General features: G+C 46.3%; 1 protein-coding gene across 4 annotated transcripts in view; it reads right to left on the bottom strand.

The window, feature by feature from the left end:
• The window catches only part of KIAA2012, a 136,734-nt gene that overhangs the window by 47,168 nt on the left and 65,833 nt on the right, over nt 1-23,733 (bottom strand). For all 4 annotated transcript variants that reach the window (XM_084998409.1, XM_005672082.4, XM_084998410.1 and 1 more), the window contains 2 exons: nt 14,430-14,567; nt 2,643-2,715 (listed from right to left, as the gene is read on the bottom strand). In XM_084998409.1, coding sequence (XP_084854535.1) covers nt 2,643-2,715; nt 14,430-14,567 — 211 coding nt within the window. The remainder of the gene's footprint in view (nt 1-2,642; nt 2,716-14,429; nt 14,568-23,733) is intronic.

Raw genomic sequence — 23,733 nt, 5'->3', positions numbered from 1 at the left:
CAGATCTGGTGTTGCGGTGGCTGTGGTGTAGGCCAGCAGCTATAGCTCCGATTTGACCCCTAACCTGGGAATTTCCATATGCCACAGGCGCAGCCCTAAAAATTCAAAAAAAAAAAAAAAAAAAAAATCCTACTACCTCAGCCCAAATCTGGGTATCAGAAATTTTAAGGCAAGGCCCAGGCGTCTTTATTTTTACAAGGCTTCCAAGTGGTTCTGCTACACACTCAAGTTTAGAATCACTGGACTAAGAAATGAATAAGAATGGATATTTTATTCTTTCCTTGGACTTGGAGGGTGTGAGAGATAAAAAGAAAAGTTTTGTGTTTAAAACAAGAGCAATTTCCCAAACCTTCTTTGATTTGGAGGTTGCTCATTTTACCTATTTTGTGAAAACTTGCATGCTGTATTCTCACCAAGTCCAAGAGTCATGGTATTCTCATTGGACGTGGCCCCAGCTCACTGCTTATAATCAACCTTGTAGATCACTGTTTAGTTTAGAGCAGGAAAAGAATCCTGATAGTCAGTTGTAAGGCCTATGAGGGGAAAATTGATCCTTAAATAGTTTTAAAAAATTTGTTGGCATACCCTCATTTTTTTCCTGCAAAGATTTGAAATCCTTTGTAAACATTAGCATTTATCATTCAGGACAGGCAAATGCCTTCTTTAATTTTCTGCAATGATATTTCACTGCATTAAAGACTATTTGAATAACCTTTATGGAACTCAGCTGGGGCTTGTCCCTCTGTCAGGAGACAGAAAATATGTTTTGACTAAGTTGGTCATTGCTTAGATTTGGCCATGTTCTGTGCTGCCTAAAACCTCCACTGCACTTGGCCAAGACCTTGGAGACTTGTCAGCATTCACAATCTGGATACGTGATTTACATTATGGAAGATCTGAAGACTGGAATGAATTTCCCTGGCTGTTGTCACTCAGCTTCGGAAATGGAGGTGGCAGGAGATTTATGTTAGCAGAAACCTTGTTTAGATGCTTAACTGGACACAAAGATCAGGCTACCAGAGTATTTTATGGTCTGATATCCAGAAGCAGTGAAAATTTTTAAAATGAGTATAAAAATTAATTATAATGAATGCACAAATTAATTTTTTTTGGCTTGTCAATGGAAAGAAATAATAAAAGATATAAATAAAAAGATCAGGGAGTTCCCATCATGGCTCAGCAGAAACAAAGCTGACTAGTATCCATGAGGACGCAGGTTTGATCCCTGGCCTTGCTCAGTGGGTTAACGATCTGGCATTACTGTGGGCTGTGGTGTAGGTCACAGATGCGGCTGAGATCTGGTGTTGCTGTGGCTGTGGTGTTGGTTGGTGGCTATAGCTCCCATTTGACCCCTAGCCTGGGAAACTCTATATGCCATGGGTGTGGCCCTAAAAAGCAAAGAAAAAAAAAAAAAAGATCAAGTTAGGGTGAAATCTCAAACCGTGACTGCACATTTATCTCCATTGAGCACTCTGGTGCCTCTCATCCAATGGGGGTCCAGCTGGGATAGGAAGAATCGTGGTATCATTTCACAGATTGATAAACTGTGACCATGAGAGGGTAGGTTCTTATTCATTGTGATGTCCAAGTTGAGATTAATATTTATTAAAGGGTTGCAGTACATGAATTACTTCCTTTGTGGCTCATGCAACCTTGTAAGGGCAGTACTGTTTTCAACCTCAGTTAAAGCAGAGGTATTTCAACTGCAGAGCCTATGCTCCCCACTCAGCTGCTCGGATCTGCTGCTGCTAGCCTATATAGAGCACCTTGCATGATGTCCAGAAAAGCACCTCAGTAGAAGGGCCAGGTGGGAAAAGGAGCCTTCTCTGGCTGGATGCACCCTGTGCTGGATCGCAGGGCTCAGGGAGCAGAGCCCAGGCTGGATGTCAGCCCCCACTTGCTCCCTCTGCTGGGTGCCTCTGTACAGCAAACAAGAAGCACAATTCTGGCAGGCAGGCCCTGCATCCAGTCCTTGAGAACACAAGTCTCTCACACATGTGTTCCCATTCCTGGAAGAAGCAGTGAGAATAAAGACCAGCTCTGCTACCTGGTCCTAGCTAACTGAGGCACCACGTAGCATGCCCAGGTGCCCCCAGGGAGGAGCTTAGAGTCAAATTCATGGTATCAGAATATGAACAAAAAGCCCAGTTCTGGGCCCACGCTTTCCAAGAATCTCATCATTATTAAATTGAGCATTATTTTTGGAGGAGGCCACAAACAGCCCTGGCTGCTCAGAGCTGTGGGTGACAGGGACTGGGTCTCTAATGATGCTGGCCCCTCCTCAGTTGGACTGTATCCCTCTAGGCAGGAAACCTCAGCTCCCCCACCTGCATATCCAAGCCCCTGTGAAAGCAGGAGAAACCAGAGATAGAGCTGCTTTTGGGGTCTTTCTGTAATGCCCCCCAAGTCTCCACTGTCTTCTATCAACTTGTGGCTTCTGGCAGGAAATAAATCTTTCAATAAGTCCACGGACATAAAAGCATGTTTATGATGCATTAGGAGCACATAGGGTCTGTATTCTGACTCCCAACCCATGATCTGAGAGGAAATGGAAGGTCATTCCTCATTAACACCTTTGAACATGCAAAATTCATCCCACAATGAGCACAAACAGATTATAAACCCAGTTCAGCCATCTCTACCTTGAGCATCTGGATGATTTTCGTGGTGGGGTCCTCCTTGTTCTTCATGACAGTCCGGTTCATCTCCACTTCCCTGTTAGGTTGACAACAACAAATAAAGCATAAGACAAAATAAATGCAAGCACTCCTAGGGCCCATGCCTTTTGGTAAAAGGGAATCCAGTTTTCTTTCTTTTCTTTTTTTTTTTTAATTTTATTTTTTGCCTTTTCTAGGGCCACTTCCCACAGCATATGGAGGTTTCCAGGCTAGGGGTCTAATCAGAGATGTAGCCACTGGCCTGTGCCACAGCCACAGCCACTCAGGATCTGAGCCGCATCTGCGACCTACACCACAGCTCACAGCTGTGCTGTGCTGGATCCTTAACCCACTGAGCAAGGCCAGGGATCGAACCTGAAACCTCATGGTTCCTAGTCGGATTCATTAACCACTGCACCACGACAGGAACTCCGGGAATCCAGTTTTCTTAGGTGTCTCTTCTTCTTTATCAACTATGTTAACTTAAATGCCCAAGAAGTCTGCTGCCAGTGGGAAGGGGCTGAAGGGCCAAGTGGGCTTAGCAATGACCTTGAAAACTTAGCTGTCCTCCTCTGTGGGAGGCTTGTCTCATCTATCTGAGCAGTGCTCCATGCCTGCCATATAGTGGGAAAAGAATGTCACAGGCAAAGGCCAGCCGGCAGAAGGCAGCAGGATACCTCTGGGGACTTGAGGGAGGTGACCAGAGCAGAGTTTGGGAGAAGAAGGAAGGGTGTACAGGAGTCAGAACCTCAGGGTCTTGGAGGTAGGTTAAGGATTTTGGTCTTTACCTTGGAAACAAATGAAGGCACTGGGGGTTTAAAGCAGGGAAGCAAAAGGATCAGCTTGGCCTGTTGGGGGCGTTTCAAGGATTACTATGGATTGGGTTTTCTATCACATGGAATCCCCTCTCCCTTCTTTCTCTGAGTCACACAAGCTGCTTGCAATCCCACCACCCAGGAATCTCCAAAATGATGGTCCTCAACCCCGGCTCATCTTAGAATGATTTGCAAAGCTTTAAAAAAAAAAAAGATTGTTAGGACCTAACCCCAAATATCAAAACCAGGCTTTCTGGAGCTGGGGAATTTTTAGGTCTTCTTGGGTGATTCCAATATCCAGCCAGGATTGAGAGAATCATGGATCTTCTCTAGAGGGTTGGAAGGGCAGCTCTTTAGTTGCCAAGGAAAGAATTGCTGACCCAAATAAAGCCTCTGGTGTCTGATGAGGCCAGCTCTTGGCCTTTGTCACCTGGATTTCTGCTTAATCCACAGCTTCATTTCGGTCAGGGAAGGAATCTGAGGGCCCTAGAAACCTCTCCTGGGACTAAAATTCCTCAGCCTTTAGTGACAATCAAATACCCAAGCTATTTTAGGGAGAGACAATTATCTGCTAATTTATTCTCTCTCCTTTGGTGACTTTTTACTCTGTGTTTCTCACTTGTTAGTTTAGTGTTCATGGCTGATGAGATACTCTGAGGTTAAAAAAAGCTAAAGCAGGTAAGAAATTTTGTTTCTTTTGTATTTCTCCTTTTGGAGACAAAGCAGATTTGGCATGATGCAATAAAAAAATTTCATCCCTGAATAAATGGAAAAGCTTTTAAAAACAGATTGTAGGAAAAACCTGCCTTTCTAGTAAACTCCTAAATTAAAAGACTAGAAAAGAGATAAATTTAAAAAATCTTGTTTATAAATCCTTTTAGTCTAACAGGAAATGGGGATTAAAAGGGAGAAAATAGCTTCCTCCTTTGGAAGAATTTTAATGCCCGGAAGACTAAACCTTCTGTCTTTTTTTTTTTCTTAGGGCTGCATCCACAGCATATGGAGGTTCCCAGGCTAGGGGCTGAACCTGAGCTGTAGCTCCCAGCCTACGCCACTGCCACAGCAATGGGGGATCTGAGCCGCATCTGCAATCTACACCACAGCTCGCAGCAACCAGATCCTTAACCCACTGAGTGAGGCCAGGGATTGAACCTGCATCCTCATGGATGCTAGTCAGATTGGTTTCCGCTGAGCCATAACAGGAACATTCAATCTTAACAACATGTAGCTATGAGCCTTCAGGGGCAAGGACTATTCCTCTCATTCCACAGATGGGGAGACAGAGGCAGACTCAGGGATTTGGAAAGAATCTTTTGAGGAGTCCCTGTTATAAAAAGACGTAGTCTTAATTTGAAATTCTGCCTGTTGCTTAGAAAAGTGTCAAAAAGCTATCATATATGAACATACATGTGAAAAGACATATACCTAAATCATTCCTTGCAATAGATTGGAAACAACCTACATATTCAATCAATTGGGGACATATTGCATACATTATGGTAATTCGTACAACAGAATACTATGCAATCATTAAAAAGCATCTCAACACAGAATTTCAAGATACATTGAGTAAAAAAAGTAAGACTGTGAGCAATGTGTAAGAGATGTAGAACATGTATAAAATACTTCTCTGTCTGTGTTTCTATCTTGTATTGGCCTCTATTTGCATACTGCAACTCAGGAAGGGCACACAGAAAACTAGCAACAGTGTGGTCCAAGGGGAAGGGAACCCAGCTGCTGGGAGACATACCTTTTTATACTTAAATTTTAAAAAACTCCTGAGTATATTTTGGATTCAAAATTTGAATTAAAAAAAGTAAAACTAGGAGTTCCCATTGTGACTTAGAAGGTTAAGAACCTGACTAGTATCGATGAGGATGAGGATGTGGGCTTGAACCCTGGCCTCGATCAGTGGGTTAAAGATCTGGCGTGGCATGGATCACAGATGCAGTTCGGATCTGGTGTTGCTGTGGCTGTGGTGTAGGCAGCTGCAGGTCTGATTCGACTCCTAGCGTGGGAACTGCCGTATGCTATGGATTCGGCCCTAAAAATACCAAAAAAAAAAAAAAAAAAGTAAAAAGTAAAACTAAAAAAAATGCTGTCACTTTTAATATCAGTTACAAAGGCGATGACTGAAACATAGGCAATAATACTTGGTGAGCAATATACACAGAAGGACTGAAAATTCAAATCCCAGCTCTGTTATTCTGGCCAAATCATTTGCTCTTTATCTGTTCCTTCTGCTTAGGAATATTTATTATTGAGTGTCTGTCGTGTGTCAGGTACTGTGCTGGGTACTGAGGCACAAGGCCGAGAGATCTATTTGTAGAGAATCCCTGTAGAGAAATGACTAGAAATCTCACGTTGCCATGCAGTGTGATAAATCTTGTGACAGATTATGACAGGTTTCTGCAGGACCTCGCGGGAGGTGAAGCTAAATTAGGCCAGGAAGGTTTGTTTACCAGTGGACACGGTGTTAAGTCTTGCAGAGAAGGGGAGGTAGGGCAGTTCCCACAGAGGAAACCGCAGGTACTGGTTTGTGGGGGAGGCTGGCGGGGCTGCAGAGCCTGGGCCGTGTGAATCAGACACCAGCCAGATCTTGAATGTTGCAGTCTGGAATTTTTTTTTTTTAATTCATTTGTTATATTTTTCTATTTATAAAAGCAATATATTTTTGATGCCAAGATTTAACAGGAAGGCCACTGGAGACGTGGTAGGAGTGTCCAGCAACCCAGTGGTATGACCCAGCTGTATTTAGAAAGGGCACTGGCAGCAGTGCGGTATTAGAGGGCTGGGGGGGTGGGGGTGGGCGCAGAGAGTAACAAACACGTTGTAAACACAAACAGCCACACTCAAACGAGACAGAAGACATAGCTGCCCCAGCTGTCAGGGTGCAGGTCCTGGCGTCAGACTGCCTGCTGTCTGCACTGAAGCCCTGACGCCCACACCTCATGCCTTTCAGCTCGTGTGAGATACTTAACCCCTAGCCTCAGGTTCTTTGTTCGACAGAGGCTGGGCCAGGTTGCCTGAAGTTCTCATCTGTTTTTGGAGAACCTTCCACCGGTCCTGCCCTCTACTCTCACCCACAGCCCCCCATCTGAGCGTGGTACTTCTAGGCCCACAGCCGGCTTTGATAAGGAACTATCAAAGCTCCCCATAGGATGGGGGAGCAGGGGCTGCAGGAGCCAGAGTTCGGCCATGTGCCGCATGACCTATCATTGAAGCTCAGCCTCTCCATCTGTGAAATGGGAATAAAAATAAATTTGGGAAATTCCCGTCGTGGCGCAGTGGTTAACGAATCCGACTAGGAACCATGAGGTTGCGGGTTCGGTCCCTGCCCTTGCTCAGTGGGTTAACGATCCGGCGTTGTCGTGAGCTGTGGTGTAGGTCACAGACGCGGCTCGGATCCCATGTTGCTGTGGCTCTGGTGTAGGCCGGCGGCTACAGCTCCGATTGGACCCCTAGCCTGGGAACCTCCATATGCCGCGGGAGCAGCCCAAAGAAATAGCAAAAAGACAAAAATTTAAAAAAAAAAAAAAATTTGTAGGGAGTTCTTAAAAGGCTTAATAAGGAAAATACATTTGGCAATTCCATGTAGCATATCATGTAATGTAATTTCAATGCCTTCCTAATGCTTGAAGGAAATCAGTATCTCGTGAGTTTCAACTTCAAGGGTGTACAAGTTTTCTTGTGTAGTAAAAAGATCTCACACTTATTCTTTCTTTCTTTTTGGCTTTTTAGGGCTGCACCTGCGGCATATGGAGGTTCCCAGGCTAGGAGTCGAATCAGGAGCTGTAGCTTCTGGCCTATACCACAGACACAGCAACGCGGGATATGGGCCGCGTCTGCAACCTGCACCATGGCTCACAGCAACACCAGATCCTTAACCCACTGAGTGAGGTGAGGGATCCAACCTGCATCCTTATGGAGGCTAGTCAGATTCGTTTCCCTGAGCCACCATGGGAACTCCTCATACTCATTCTTAATAAAGAAAACTGAAATCATAAGGTATCTAATGTTATTAAGATTAAAATATATTATTATTTTTTTTTTGTCTTTTTTTTTGCCTTTTCTTGAGCCACTCCTGCGGGATATGGAGGTTCCCAGGCTAGGGGTCTAATTGGAGCCGTAGCCACCGGCCTATGCCACAGCCACAGCAACGCAGGATCTGAGCCGGGTCTGCAACCTACACCACAGCTCATGGCAACGCCGGTTCCTCAACCCACTGAGCAAGGCCAGGGATCGAACCCACAACCTCATGGTTCCTAGTCAGATTCGTTAACCACTGTGCTACGACGGGAACTCCTAAAATATATTATTAAGTTTCCACTCCTCTCTCAGATTCTGAAGCCAGAACAGGTATGTACAATTAAATTTTTCTCAGGAACAGACTAGATAGACATCAATATCAGGGATTGTGGGTTTGGTGGCTTTGAATCCTAGCTCCTTCTGCTGCCAGCCACATTACCCTTCATCATCTCATCTCACCAATCCTCTGTTTCCTCATCTGCAGCGTGGCAAACAGCACACTTAACAGGAAGGGTAGTGGGGAAATCAAATAAGGTTTAACATGTGAGAGACCTGGCTCTTAACAGGGATCGGCAAATGTTTTTTCCTGTCTCGTTTGTGAATTGACTCCTTTAGAGACGTGAAGATTCTTTGAACAGTATTATTTCATGTAATTCTCGCCTCACTGTTGAGAGGCAGGTGTGGAGGTCCCAGCATTATTATCTCCATTTAACTAAAGAGGAAGCAGAGTCCCAGAAGCATTACAAGTCACTCAGAGTCAGAGAACACCCAGGGCTTCCCAATTACTGGTCAGATACTTTGATATTGATAATAGTCCACCTAATCCTGGGCTTCTTTCTCTGGGAACTGGAACAGACTCAATGTCCCGAATATTTTTCCTGGCAAAATTGATTCAAGGGTTCTGGAATCACTGCATCTCGAAACCAGCCTGCAATCCCTCGGCACTTCTTTTGCCAGTGGTCAACAAAGCAGGTTTCAGTGACTCTGGGCACCAGAACTTGCCTCCTAGGGGACCTGCTCCATCTTTAGACAATGTCTTTTTTTTTTTTTTTTTCCTTTTGGGGCACACCCAAGGCATATGGAGGTTTGCGGGCTAGGGGTCAAATTGGGGCTGCAGCAGCTGGCTTACGCCCAGTCACAGCAATGCCAGATCTGAGCCACATCTGTGACCTACATTGCAGCTTACAGCAATAATGGATCCTTAACCCACTGAGCAAAGCCAGGGATCAAACCCGAATGCTCATGGATACAGTATCGGGGTTCTTAACCTGCTGAGCCTTGATGGGAACTCCTGGACAGTGTCTTTTTTTTTTTTTTTTAGTTGTATAATGATCATAACAATCTAATTTCACAGGATTTCCATCCCACAGCCCAGGCAACTGGACAGTGTCTTGAGTGAAGTGTTGTTGCTCTGTTACTTCCCCTCATGGAAATCCGGGCTGTCCCTCCGCCACAGGACCACAGGGTTCAGGGGCAGTGATAGTCATCTTCTGCTTGGTGGGATGTGCCCAGAACTGCCTGCATAAGTAGAACCTGGGGCTGGCCCCAAACCAGGGTGGGGGGTAGGGGTGGGCCGCTCAAAGTACCTGATTTCAGGCCGGTTCCTCTGCCTTGATTTTTTTTTTTTTTTTTGTCTTTTTGCCTTTTCTAGGGCCACTCCCGAGGCATATGGAGGTTCCCAGGCTAGGGGTCAAATGGGAGCTGTAGCCACCGGCCTACACCAGAGCCACAGCAACACCAGATCCGAGCTGCGTCTGCAACCCACACCACAGCTCACGGCAACGCCAGATCCTTAACCCACTGAGCAAGGCCAGGGATCGAACTCTCAACCTCATGGTTCCTAGTCGGATTCGTTAACCATTGTGCCACGACGGGAACTCCTTACCTCTGCCTTGATTTGAGGGCACCAAGTGATAACTGCCTGTGTGATGGCTGTGAGGTGGAAGCTTATTTCTCATTCTTCACATCTTCTGGGCATAACACACATACCGTTTGATGTCAGTGTTGCATATAAGCATATTCAATGCTGTATCCAGCATTAATTGGCATTATTGCTATTTTCCTTCCCTGCTACAACCTAACCCTGATAATTTATTAAAGTTCCCTGGAAAAAAATCTCTATCCTAATTTATTCTTCAATTACCATTTCTTTTTCAAAGGCAGATTTTTAAAAAAAAACACGGCTCAATTTTTATATGAACTGAAGTGCGTCTCTGGATCAATCATATGTCCCCAAATCTAAACCTGATACAGATCATCCTATGAAATGGGCTAATAGTGTTGCCTGTGGTGTTATAAAGAGGCTCGTAAATTTGAGGAGGATTTCGCGGGTGATAACAGGAATGAATGATCCTCTCCCATAGCAACCTGGGCCTGCCTCTGCCACAACATTGTGCTGATATCATCTGCTTGTTTAGCCTCCTCTTAGGGGATAGGCTCTGTGGAAGGCCCGGGATGGAGATGATGCATCTCTGTCTTCTCAGTGCCCAGCACAGCATCTGATGCACAGTGGATGCTCAATATATGCTAGAAGGGAAGTGAACGATCACCAGGAGAGAAAGCTTTATGTCGGCTCCACAGAACGCAGGTGAGGGGAAGAGCAGAGTCCTGTAGGGTCAGAAAATCTTTCTGCAGCAGACAGAATGCATGCTCAGGGCTGAAATCTCTTTCTTTCTTCCTTCCTTCCTTCCTTCCTTCCTTCCTTCTTTTTTCTCTCTCTTTCTTTCTTTGTCTTTTTAGGGCTGCACCCAGGGCATATGGAGGGTTCCAGGCTAGGGGTTAAATCAGAGCTACATATAGCTGCCAGTCTACACCACAGCCACAGCAATGGGGAATTCTAGCCGAATCTGCGATCTACACCACAGCTCATGGCAATGCCAGATCCTTAACCCACTGAGCAAGGCCAGGGGTAGAACCTGTGTCGTCATGGATGCTAGTCAGATTCGTTTCCACGAGCCACTACAGGAACTCCAGGGCTGGAATTTTCTAGGAGTTGTGCTGGATGCTTAGCTAACAGGGGAGGCAGTGCTTTTGACTGGATAGGACTCAACTGGCATCTGCAGGGAAGCTTTATAGCAGATGGTTAAAAACATGAGCTCTGGAGCAGGGCTGCCTGACTTTGAATTTTGTTTCTGCCACATAGCAATTGTATGACATTTGAGAAATGACTTCACCTCTTAAGACCTTACTTTTCTCATCTGTAAAATGGGATAATGCTATCTACTTCCTAGATTCGTTTTGTGACTTAAATGAGTTCTTGCATGTAAAACTTAGAACAGAGCCTGGTGCAGAGTAAGTGTTCATTAATGCTAGCAACTGTGCTTATTTATGTCTTTTTCTATTTCCCTTTCCTGCCTCAATATTTTTATTTCTTTTTTTCTTACCCTTATTCTCTGAAATATGCAATGCTTCCTACATGCACTATGTAAAAATGAATAAAATGCCCTGCGATTAGACAGGAAATGCACAAATGAAATGTGTAGACTAAGTTGGACAGCCGCTGTGCCTTTCTTGGTCTGAACTTTCTTTTCTTCTTTGCTTTTTAGGGCTGCACCTGCAACATATTGAGGTTCCCAGGCTAGGGGTCCAATCGGAGCTGTAGCTGTTGGCCACAGCTACAGCAATGCCAGATCCGAGCCACATCTGTGACCTATACCACACCTCATGGCAACGCCGGATCCTTAACCTACCGAGTGAGGTCAGGGATCATACCTGCAACCTCATGGTTCCTAGTTGGAATCGTTTCCCCTCCCCTGTGCTACAACGGGAACTCCCTGAACTTTCCATCCTTTACTGTGCAATCCTGAGACTTGTGTCTTTCTACAAGGCAAATCCCTAAGAACCCAGGAGCTACCATGTCAACAAGATCTATCCAGGGAGTGTTGTTAACACTGAATATTTGAAAGAAAAGATATAGTCTTTGGGGCAAGGACTGGCCTGGGGGTCAGAAAGCCTACTGTGTCCCTGTGAGTCTCATGCAGAAGCAGGCTGAGTCACAATTTCTATAAGTCTGGAAAAGGGTGGACTGGAAAACAGCCCTGAGGGATGCAAATGCCTTTCCTTCAATAATGATACCAATTGGCTGAACAAAGAAAAGTACCACAAAAACATGGTGGATGTGAAATACATGAAATTATTGTAAAATTCCTCACTTGCAGCTTCTGGAGACTCCATAAATATGTTCTTATCTCATTTCCACAGCAATTCTTTTTTTTTTTTTTTTTTTGTCTTTTGTTGTTGTTGTTATTTCTTGGGCCGCTCCCTCGGCATATGGAGGTTCCCAGGCTAGGGGTTGAATTGGAGCTGTAGCCACCGGCCACAGCAACGCAGGATCCAAGCCGCGTCTGCAACCTACACCACAGCTCACGGCAACGCCGGATCGTTAACCCACTGAGCAAGGGCAGGGACCGAACCCGCAACCTCATGGTTCCTAGTCGGATTCGTTAACCACTGCACCACGACGGGAACTCCCTCCATAGCAATTCTTGACTGAATTTACTACACATGTTGCCTGGAGCAGGACAAGGATCTCAGTCTGTTTTGTTTGCTGATGTATATCAAATGCCCAGAAAGTGCCAGACACAAAGTAGAGAGTAGATGCTCATTATGGGTTGAAAGAATGAATACTGGCGATGATGATATCTCATCTCAGGAAATACCAACCATCATTCTTTAAGCCCTACGTAAGGGAACAACTAAACTGTAGCTAAGGAAAATGGTAATTTCATTAACATAAGTGTTTTGGGGTGAACTGTGTTCCTCCAAAATTCATATGTTGATGTCCACCTTCGATACCTCAGAATGTGACTATATTTGGAGACAGGATCTTTAAAGAGGTAAAACGGGGTCCTTAGGATGGGTCCTAATATGCCTGGTGTCTTTGTAGGAAGAGCCGATTAGGACGCAGGTGCACAGAGAGGGAAGACCACGTGCAAATGACGACGAGAAAGGCCTTGGAAGAAACTGACTCTACTGACACCTTGGGTTTGGAACTCCAGCCTCCAGAACTGTGAGAAAATACATTTCTGTTGTTTAAGCCACCCAGTCTGTGGCAGCTTGTGTTGGTGGCCCTGGAAAACTAATATGAGTCATGAAACAAGGTAATTATTTTGAATACTTGCGGCAAAAATCTTTTGTCTTGCTGCCCAGCACCATTCTTTTAGTCTGTTTTTAAGTTTTCCTCTTCTCCTTTCTGAGATGCTCCTCCCCTCCCTGCTCTTAGTTCCTGAGGCTCCAGGCTGGGAAAATCCATGTCTTTCATTCCCCTGGCTGTGGTGATTCATTTGTGCATGGACATGTGACCCAAGTTGGGCCAATGATCAGGAGGAGAGAAGCTGGTGGCTATCTTGCCACCACAGGGAAAGAGCCTAATCAAGAGGAAACAGGCAAGCAGAGCCCAGCCCAACAAAGTGACAGATTTGGGGCAAAGACATGACTCTTAATCAAAGCCCCACCTTGCAGAGCTGGGATTGGGGTCGGCCGAAGGAGATATAGTCTAAGAACTCTGGATCAGTAGTTCCTGTCGTGGCACAGCGGAAATGAATCCAACTAGGAACCATGAGGTTGCAGGTTCCATCCCTGGCCTTGCTCAGTGGGTTAAGGATCCAGCGTTGCCGTGAGTTGTGGTGTAGGTTGCAGACTTGGCTCAGATCCCAAGTTGCTGTGGCTGTGGTGCAGGCCCACAGACCTAGCCTGGGAACCTCCATATGCCATGGGTACAGCCCTAAAAAAGCAAAAAAAGAACTCTGGATCAGATGAGCTTGGAGGGTGACCCTCATGATCTTGGAGGTCCCTGCCAGTCTCCAGCTCATGACTCATGCCACCATCATGAGCCCCATGAATATCTGTCTTTCTCAGTCACTTCTTATCAAGGACCTGGGATGTTGCCCTCTAGGGTAATTTGAAGGATCTGAGATCCTTTCAGGCCAAGACTTGCTTTGTTCCTCATCAGTTTCTTTTACCCCATGGTCTCTTATTTCCTGTGCATTCTCCTCTGAGGGGGGCAAAGAAGGGGTAGGAGGAGACCCTTAAGCTAGAGGGCTGTGGGATGGAAAGGGAGGTCAATTTATGGAGCATTTAGTAAGTGCCTTCCACATGCCAGGCATTGTATTAGGTGCTGGGGCAGGAGGATGAAGTGCAAAGATGGACAAATGCCATCCCCACCACAGGACCTCTCAGTACTCTTAGCTGGACATGAATCTGAGCGTGGGAGAGTAATGAACTCGAGAGCAGACAGCAGGGCCAGGCATCCAGAAGAGTTGCCTTCTAAATCAAGAATCAGGTAGATGGAGTTCCCGTCATGGCGCAGTGGTTAACGAATCCGACTAGGAACCATGAGGTTGCGGGTTCGATCCCTGCCCTTGCTCAGTGGGTTAACGATCCAGCGTTGCTGTGGTGTAGGTCGCAGACGTGGCTCGGATCCCGCATTGCTGTGGCTCTGGTGTAGGCCGATGGCTACAGCTCCGATTGGACCCCTAGCCTGGGAACCTCCATATGCCGCAGGAGCGGCCCAAAGAAATAGCAAAAAGACCAAAAAAAAAAAAAAAGAAAAAAAAAAAAAGAATCAGGTAGAATCTTCAGCTCTACCAAGTTAAGGTGGTAAAAACAGTAACAATGATTTCAGCTACTGTCAAGACAAAATGAATCATATTTGCCTGTTTTGTGAGTGGCTCAAGGTGATCCCTTCTCCTCTCTGTCCTCCACCACCCAGACCAGACACCCAACTGATTCGTCCCCGATGGCGGCCTGTGATTACTGTCCTAATTTGTTCTTTCTTCATCTGCTACAAACTGCCTATTTTCTGTCCCTTCTGATAAAGCAGGAACTCCGAGGGACTTCTGAAGCTGTTTTTGTACCAGGCAGGAGTGTATTAACTGGAATTCCTGTGTGTGTGTCTATAAAACCCCTCGTCTTCTCAGTGTGAGATCACCTTCAGGAACGGCGTCACGTCGATGTGCAGCTTGCGTGTGTAAAATCCTCTTCTGTTTGAACATATCAGCCCTTTATTTATACAACTTTGAGGCTCTCCTGTCTTCTGAGCTGCTGCCTCCAAGGACTGCTGGGCTCCCTGTGAAGAGAAGCAGAAAGCCCAACTTTCACAGAAACGATACACAGTGTGACAAGAGCTAGTTCAAATCCCCAAATATTTATAGAAAGTAATTCTTCATCGTTGGAACACTAATAGTAACACCTATTTTTACCATGGAAGACACAGGGGGCCCGTATGTATAGAGAATAACCCAAGACTGGTTATTAAGTCATACCCGGGGTCAGCATAATGGGAAAGTGGGAATTGGGGGGGGGTCTTATTATGTTTCAGGGTTGTAATTATTTCAGTTAATCCTCATGACAACCCTGTGAGGTAGGTATTGTTGTTCCCATTTCATAGATGAGGAACTGGAGGCTCTGGGAGGTTAACTTGCCCAGCTGCCATATAGCTGGTAAGTGGCAGAGCTGAAATCATGGATTTCCCCAAACTCTTTTTTTTTTTTGGTCTTTTTAGGGCTGCACCTGAGGCATATGGAGGTTCCCAGGCTGGGGGTCCAATCGGAGCTGTAGCTGTAGGCCTACACCACAGCCACAGCAACACGGGATCCAAGCTACATCTGCGACCTACACCACAGCTCACGGCAATGCCGGATCCTTAACCCACTGAGCAAGGCCAGGGATCAAACCTGAGTTCTCATGGATACTGGCTGGGTTTGTTAACTGCTGAGCCATGAAGGGAACTCCCCCAAACTCTTTTTTAAAATGAGCTCTTTCTGATACTTCTACAGCTTCCATGAATGGTTACCAAATCTGCCTTGCAGCAAAGTTATATCAAGATTCCAGTTTATTTCCAAATTTAAAATGTATTTGATGTGTCATAAGGAATGATGCAAACAAATCTAACAGAGAGGGAGGGAAGAATGGGTGGATGGAGGAGTCCTGCAAGCCCCGGGGACCCTGTTGCTAAAACACGCAGGTGGGGTCATGGCTCAGAGCATTACAGAGTTTGGTCTGAAGTTGTTTTCCAGCCCGTGCCCCATACTGCAACCTATGGGGTCTCTCCAGGATGCAAACTGACCACATCACTCTCCTTTTGAAAACCTTCAAAGGCCTTTACCTTTAGGATGAAGGCCAGCCTGCTTAAAAGGTTTTCAAGATCCTTCCTGCCTGGCCCTGACTGTCTCTCTTGCCTCATTCAGTCACTCAACAAACATTTATTGAGTGCTTGGTCTACGTCCGGTGGAGTAGATACGGTAGTGCAAGAAGCAGGCAGAAGTCTTTACTCTCAGGGAAACTGCACAAATGTTCCACTGAGAGGGAAGAGATAATAAGCAAATAAGCGGAACATAAGTTGTGTTGGAAGGTGATTCATGATATAGAGAAAAATAAAGAGAGTGAGGAGTAGCTGGGGATGGTGGTAGAGGTTGGAGTTTTCTTTTTTCTTTTTAAGGCTGCACATGCAGCACACGGAAGTTCCCGGGTTAGGTGTCAAATTGGAGCTGCAGCTGAGGCCTACACCACAGCCACAGCAACGCCAGATTCGAGCTGCCTCTGTGACCTACACTGGCAGTTTATGGCAACAATGGCTCCTTAACACACTGAGTGAGGCCAGGGATCGAACCTACATCTTCTCAGAGAAAACACTGGGTCCTTAACCCACTGAGCTACAAGGGGAACTCCTGAGACTGCAGTTTTAAGCAAAGAAGGCCTTCACAAGCCTCCCCACCCTCTTCCCCTTCTGAGAAAACAATGTTTGAGCAAAGCTCTGAAGAAGGTGGGAAGTAAAGCTCTGAAGGAAGTTTCTGCGGGGCTCTCTGAAGAAGATGTTGACCTTGCTGTGGGAAGAGCAAAGCCACAGGGCCACCATCAGGACTGACCCTTCAGTTCCTGAAGCAAGGCTGTCCACATGCTCTTCCCTCTCCAGGGAGCACACCTCTCCCTGCTAACTCCTCTGCATCCTTCAGGTCTGGCTCATCTGTGCCTCCTACAACACCCCAGAGAACTGAGCGCTCCCCGCCGTGGCCCAGAGTGATGCTCAAGCTTGTACAGCCACCTCTCCTTCCCGTTGGATTATAAACTCTATGAGGGCAAGAACGGCAACTGTCTTATTCCCAGGTAACCGCAGCGCTCCCTGCAGGGTCTGGAGATGAATGCACCTTGATACATATTTGCCGAAGAAAAGGCTAATGATAACACTGGGGCAAGCTACGTGTTATGGCCCAACTTGGTTAAAATGCGGAGGGCACGAAAGACACCTTTCCAGGAAGCAGGTCTGACCTCCAGAGGCCTGTCCTCTGCTTAGCTCAGGCTCCTCACTCCCAAGGAGGAAAGTCACTTGCTATTTTTCAGGGCCGATTTTCTGGGGTCACAGACATTAGTGTGCCATGAGATCACCCTGGGCGTGGATTTGATCATTTCCATATTTTCTAGGAGACTAACTCTGGGATGGCTGTCTCTCTGGGCATAACTCCCTCCCATAACCTTTATATTACATTTTTAAGTGTTAATGATGAATTAACAGCTGGTGAGTCCCCACAAGCAGCCATCATTCCGATAAACGCCCACACCCTTTCCCTTTGTTTTGAAATGTGGCTAGAGATAAAGATTTTTCTGGACAAGAACATAGCCAAATTTTTGTCGTCTCAGCTATATATCTGATTAGCTTCTCAGAGCAAGACCTCCCCTCCCTGTTTGTAGATCAAATGAAAGCATTTGGGCCAAGTGAGAATCAGACAAAGCACTTAAAGCTTTCCAGCTTCCAAAATCATGTATGAATCACTGGGTGGAATAATCGAAATCAGACAATAGTGATTTTGAGGGAAGTTTCTCCATTATCTCCAAGAGAAGGTTTTGGGTTAGGTTGGGGGACAAAAGGCAGAGCCAAGATGAGTTCCAATGGCTGGAATTACTTTAACTCCTTATGCGGGGCTCAGATTGAAGAGTGGGGAGTTGAGAGGCTCTGAGAAAAGTCTCTCCAAATCACTTGACCTATAAATCTTTTTGATGAAACAATTCTCTTGACTGTATGGCTCATCATCCCCCTCACGTTTAGGGGCCATCAATTCTGGCTTGATGGAATGTTTTCAGGGAAGGCTCTAGAGTCACTGGAATGTGCTTATTATGCTTATTACGCTCAAGTATTCTAACAAATAGAAGACAGTGAAAGGGGGTTTGGGAGATGGGAGGAAAGAAGATTAAATACATAAAGAGGGTTCTGGGAGGCCAGAAGAGGAAAAGTCAGAAAGTTGAAAGCAGGAAAAAGAGCTATGCGTTGGGGTGGTGTTTCATTTCACTTTACTCATTTAATTGGATATGTATGGCGTGGTCCTGTGTGTGTCAGACAAACCCATCAATAAGCAGGGTGAGTTGAGGTGGTGAGACATCTCTGAGGCCAGGGACGTGGTGAGGGGATGGAGGCTGCTGCGGGAGGGGGTGGGGCTCGCCTTTGGGTGATCAGGGAAGAGCTCTCTGGGGAAGTGACATTCGAGCAGCAAGCTGGGTGACAAGGAGCCGGGCCTGGAAGGAGCTATCTTTGGCCATCAGGGTAGCCTGTATCCGATTAATTGGAGGGGTTCTTTGGAAAGGAAAGTAGAATTCCTTGCTATCTAGGCCTGTTCTGCCCCAGCTTTCTGACTCTGTTCCTGACCCTGTGAGGCCCTCCTCTGTCTTCTGGGTAGTAGAGCCACCCTAACAGACATTTGTGGCTCTTGAAGATGGCAGAATACATAGTAAACGGGAGTCATGGTCTCAGGGAGGAGATGGGAGAAGAAAACACAAGGAAAGGGAAGGAGGAAGGGCAAAGCGGAAGAAAGCAGAGATGCCCGAAGAGATTTTTTTTTTTTTTTTTATGTGTACACTTCAGTGGGAATGATTACTGAACGGATGGAAAGGGTAGCAGGTTAACTGATGAAATGGTTAGCAGAAAATCAAACCCCGCTCCCTCACCTATATTGTCCTGTAAATGATTTAAGATTTTTATGTTCTGCTAAAAACACCTGGAAGCCTTTCTCTTCGGCAAATGAAACAATAAAGATTAATGAGTTAATTTGCTAAAGCTGATTTGAATTGCACAGAAGCCGTGGTGTAAATGCTTGGCATTTAAAAAGTTATCTGACATTTAAAAGGAGATGACTGTTAATGAATTCAAGAGCTAATCTTATGCTGTGACAGACTGAGCCAAGGAAAATCCAGGATTATTATCTTGCTGTAAACACAATGTGATTCACTTGAAAGCCAGAACAAAAGAAAGCTATCGGCTCCGTACAAATATCCATTTGCACACATATAAAAGGTAGCAAAACTAACATATGATGTCCATTAAATAGGATAAATGGCATTTCCTTGCTTAGTCTTGGATTATAATGACAAGAGTTACAAACTCAAGAAGAATAATTTTCCTAATAATATTATTTCTCCAATAATTTTTCCTCTTCTTTTTTCTTTTTAGGGCCACACCTGCAGCATTTGGAAGTTCTCAGGCTAGGGGTCCAGTTGGCGCTGTGGCTGCCGACCTACGCCACAGCCACCACATCTTTGACCTACACCACTGCTCGCGGCAGTGCTGGATCCTTAACCCACTGAGCAAGGCCAGGGTTTGAACCCACATCCTCATGGATACTATGTGAGGTTCTTAACCTGTTGAGCCACAACAGGAACTCCCCCTCTTCTTTTCGAGTTGTATATTTTAAAGGGCCATCACCAGGAGTTGGCTCTACAGTCCCTGGTGCGTCTTATTTTGAGAAGGAAAGGAGATTCTAAACCCAACCAGCTAGCTCTCCACCCATAGGTCCCACAGAGCCACCTCAGATACAGATCTGTGCTGCAGGCGTCTCTTTACCTCTCCCACTCCTTTCTAATTGGGGTTCCCCATCTCTGTAGCTGCCGCTTTGTGGCTCCAAGAAGAGCTATTGTCCCTCATTAAGGAGGCTGCAGTGCTCTTGCTGTCTAACTGCCTCCCACGCAGCTCACAACTTCATTTTGCCTGAGAGCAAGCTGCCAAGAGTCTCTGGGAACCTGTGGGCAAGCTGAGCTGGAGGAGAAAAACAGAAGGAAGGAGGGCCTTTGTAGCCAAGCTCTGAAATGCGCTACACACCCCACCATTATCTTAATGCATGGAGAGCGGGGTCGGGAGGCCTTTGCTGAAACCCTTATGTGGTCTAACAAGTTTTCACATCAAACCTCAGTGCACACAGGGCGTTTGTCCCCTTCTGTGAGCAAACAAAAGGAAAAGAGTCACTTGCTCCTTTGGACCACCAGGCCTCCCTTCCTGGCTGAGAGTCTGTCCCTCCACTTCCCCAGAAGGTGGTGGGGAGGGAAGGGGGTGACTCTGAATCCCGGTGGGGATGGATACGTCACTGGGGTTGGGAATCAAATCCTGGAAAAGGTCACTCCTGCCTGGAATTGTGAGCTGAAGGCGTGGCAAGCTCCCCTGTGCTTGGCCTTTTCAGGCCCTGTTGTTTCTTGCCCTTTGAAGCCTGTGGAACTAAAAGTGGGCAGTAGGAATGGGGACCTGTATGGGGCCGAGTGGGGCATGGACCTCTGCTGGGGTCCCTATGACTGGGCTGCCTGGGGAGGGATCTGAGTGGGCCAGGGGCTCTGTATACACTGTCAACGCAGGTTAACATGGAAGGGATCTAGTCTATGCAAGGCTGGCCACACTCAGGTCCCACTCTGAGGTCTTGTCTCTGTCTAGGTTTCCTGGCCTGGAGAGGCAGGAGACTTCTAGTCTTCTCTTCAGGAGGCCAGATGGAACACGGGATGTCCATTCAACAGCCTGGCCTCCTGCACGGCCTCTTCCTGAGAAGCCGACAGGACCCGAAACCACGGGGTGGTTCCCTCTACCCCAAGTGTGCCCAGGGGTCCATATGCCTGTTGCTCGTTTTGGCCACCTGACATCCTGGCCCCCGTTTTGTTTTTGTTTTTGCCACACCCGTGGCATACGGAAGTTCCCAGGCCAGAGATCAAATCCAAGCCACAGCTGTAACCCAAGCCACTGCAGTCAGATCCTTAGCCCACTGAGCCACAGCGGGAACTCCCTCCGTTTATGTTCTAAAGGCAATTTGGTGCTGGTGACACAGTCTGAGTGGACAGTCTTAGGAGGGCCCCACAAGGAGGCACGGTGGAGATACGGTTTTGGTGGAAGCCAGAGAAAAGCTTTCTTGTTTCCCTCCCATCAGGAATTTTTGCCTTCATTCACTTTTTTCTATACTTCAACTCTATGGAAGGAGATTTTATATCCTTCTAAGCATTTAGCAAGCTAGCCCAACAGCTAGCAAACATTAGGTCAGGAAGAGAAACACAGCAATCTCTAGTCTCTGCTTCTGTGTGAGACTCATGTGGTGACTTTAGCCAATTCGCTAAGCCTTCTGTGCCTCAGTTTCCCTACCTCAGGGTTCTCCTCAGGGAGCTTTGGGATAATGAAACCCAGGACACTTTAATTCCAGGGCTTCTACTATCTGGAAGTAAATCTTATCCGTGAGTTCTAATTGATATTGTCCTTGGTTTAATTAAGTGCTTTGTTGACACAACAGAATCATTGTTTATCTGGCTTAGCAGGAGCTGGAAGAGAAAATTTTAAAGCCCAAATAGCAAGCTCCTGCCCCAGGGGAGATAGCAACTCGCTTTTTCTGTGAGGGGGTGTGTGGCTGCATTCAGGCTGGAACTCTGCCTGCATCTGAGAGATGACACATCCTATTTTAGACTTAGACGAGGAGGTGGGAGGTGGTGGGGTGCAGGGTGGGAAATATGAACAAGTCCCTAGCTCCATCTAACCCCAAACTTTAACCCCGGACTGTGTGACTTCTTTGTTATGTTGGCTCTGGTGTGACTTTTCCGACCTAACACCCGAGAGACAGGGAATCTCAACTTGCAAACTAATTTCAGTGCAAAAAGTGAAATTTTTCCTAGAAAAAGAAAGGCTACCTGTGGTGCTTTGATTCCTACATTGACCCACAGAAACGTATCTAACCCATAATTCGGCTGGGCTAAGGAGGTGAACTAGCCCTGGTAGTGCTGGAGTAGCCCAGGGCTGAAGAGGAGAAAGAAAGATGTCTTTTCCTTTTCTTCCCTGCCCCCTTCCCTTCCACTGCCCTCTTGTCCTCTGACCTCTCAGTGCTCCTGGGCAGCCATGTGCCATGGGAATTGGGGGCTGGGGGATAACAGGTCCCCTCTGTGCCCCTCCCCCGACAAAATTCTCTGCTTCCCTCCCCCTGGCCTTCAGCTGTGTTCCCTTAGGTGCAGGGAGGAAAACAATTAAAAAACAATCCCCGGAGTTCCCGTTGTGGTGCAGTGGTTAACGAATCTGACTAGGAACCATGAGGTTGCGGGTTCGGTCCCTGCCCTTGCTCAGTGGGTTAACGATCTGGCATTGCCGTGAGCTGCGGTGTAGGTTGCAAACATGGCTCGGATCTCGCGTTGCTGTGGCTCTGGTGTAGGCCGGTGGCTACAGCTCCAATTCGACCCCTAGCCTGGGAACCTCCATATGCCGACGGAGCGGCCCAAAGAAATGGCAAAAAGACAAAAAAAAAAAAAAAAAAAAAAAAAAATCCCCAATGAGATATGAGAAACCCAAAGGCATCTGTAATAGGTAGGGTTACATAAAGTAGACAAACAAAATTCCAGACAGCATGGAGGATATTTTGGGGGGGCGGATGGTCTGGGCTTGGAGGGAGGGTGGAGTCGCGGGGGGGGGGGGGGGCAGTAGGTAGATTGACTTATAGACCTTTAGGTTATTCCTGCCAGTCAAGCTTCTCCTTTCCGACATCTCACCCTTAGACTGCGTACAAACTCCAAGTTCTCTTTCTTTTTTTTATTTTTTTTTAAGTTTTTTTTTTTTTTTTTGTCTTTGTTGTTGTTGTTGTTGTTGTTGCCATTTCTTGGGCCGCTCCCGCGGCATATGGAGGTTCCCAGGCTAGGGGTTGAATCGGAGCTGTAGCCACCGGCCTACGCCAGAGCCACAGCAACACGGGATCCGAGCTGCGTCTGCAACCTACACCACAGCTCACGGCAACGCCGGATCGTTAACCTACTGAGCAAGGGCAGGGACGAACCGCAACCTCATGGTTCCTAATCGGATTCGTTAACCACTGCGCCACTACGGGAACTCCTTTTTTTTTTTTTTTAAAGTTTTTTTTTTTTTTTGGTCTTTTTTTTTGGTTGTTGTTGTTGTTGTTGTTGCTATTTCTTCAAGTTCTGTTTCTAATGGCTTTTAAGCAGAGGGCGGAGAACAGAATACTAATTACTATTGTAATTTACGGGATCGCCTAGTGACAAGCATTGTGTTCATTCTTTTCCATATGTAGTTTCATCTGATCCTTGTCATGACCTCAGGAGGGAAATATCATTGTCCTTTACAGGTGAGGAAGTGGAGCCTCAGAGATGGGGACACAGCCCGGCTGAAAGAACCCCACAGTCAGTATGGCCGAAGCTGGGACCTAACAGCAGCAGCTTTGTGGGGTTCCCAAACCAGCAGGCCTTTTGGCAAAGTGCAGATTGTGTGTTAAATGGGGTCCAGTCTGTTGTGACATTTGTTTCTTCATCTGTAAAGTGGGGAGAATAACCGTATCTCACAGGGCTGTTGTAAGGATTCAGGGAGAGAATCCTAAACCCTGTACATTGTAAACCTCAAAAGCACTGGCTGTTGTTACCATTTACAAAGACCCCCTCAAGATAATGGAGGGATAAGTGTTAAAGCTTATGATACATGGAGGGTCATGATGCTATTCTCTCTGCATTTGAAATTTTTCATAAGAAAAAGAAAAAAAAAAAAAAAAACCAGGCACGTATCATGTGTCTGCTTGGAACTAGTAGCCAGCAGATCAAGAAATGCAGACTTACTGGCATAAATAATAGTTGCAGTGAAAATTCAACAAATAAAAGCCTCAGTTTTGTAATTAAAAACAAGCTGCTCTCTGTAAATTATCCTTAAATTGTCAATGGAGTTTTGGGGCTGACAAAGCAATCCTGTGAGTAAGATTGAATCAGAAGATGAAGCTCGCTTAGATCTTCAAAAAACCCCTTTGAATTAACTTCCCCAACCAAAGCTATTTACAAAAACCTGGGAGAGAGAAAGGGGGAGGGAAAGGGAGGGGAGGAGGCTGCTTGGAGCATAGAGCTGGGGGTGGGGGGAATGCTAGGCCAGGCCTCTCGAAATGACAAACAGGAGGTGAGGAGTAGGGGGGATTTCTCTAGATGGAGAGGCAGGCAGTTAACTCTCCCAGGCAGCCCTGCTAGGCACACTCTGACTT

This window comes from Sus scrofa, chromosome 15 (genome assembly GCF_054392235.1).
Source record: "Sus scrofa isolate SSC_HxYL_T2T_F1_AM1 chromosome 15, Sscrofa_HxYL_maternal_Yorkshire_Landrace_v2.0, whole genome shotgun sequence".
In the NCBI taxonomy this organism is placed as follows: Eukaryota; Metazoa; Chordata; class Mammalia; order Artiodactyla; family Suidae; genus Sus; species Sus scrofa.
Note: the sequence above shows the minus strand (reverse complement) of the source record. Positions and strands in the feature narration are given on the sequence as shown.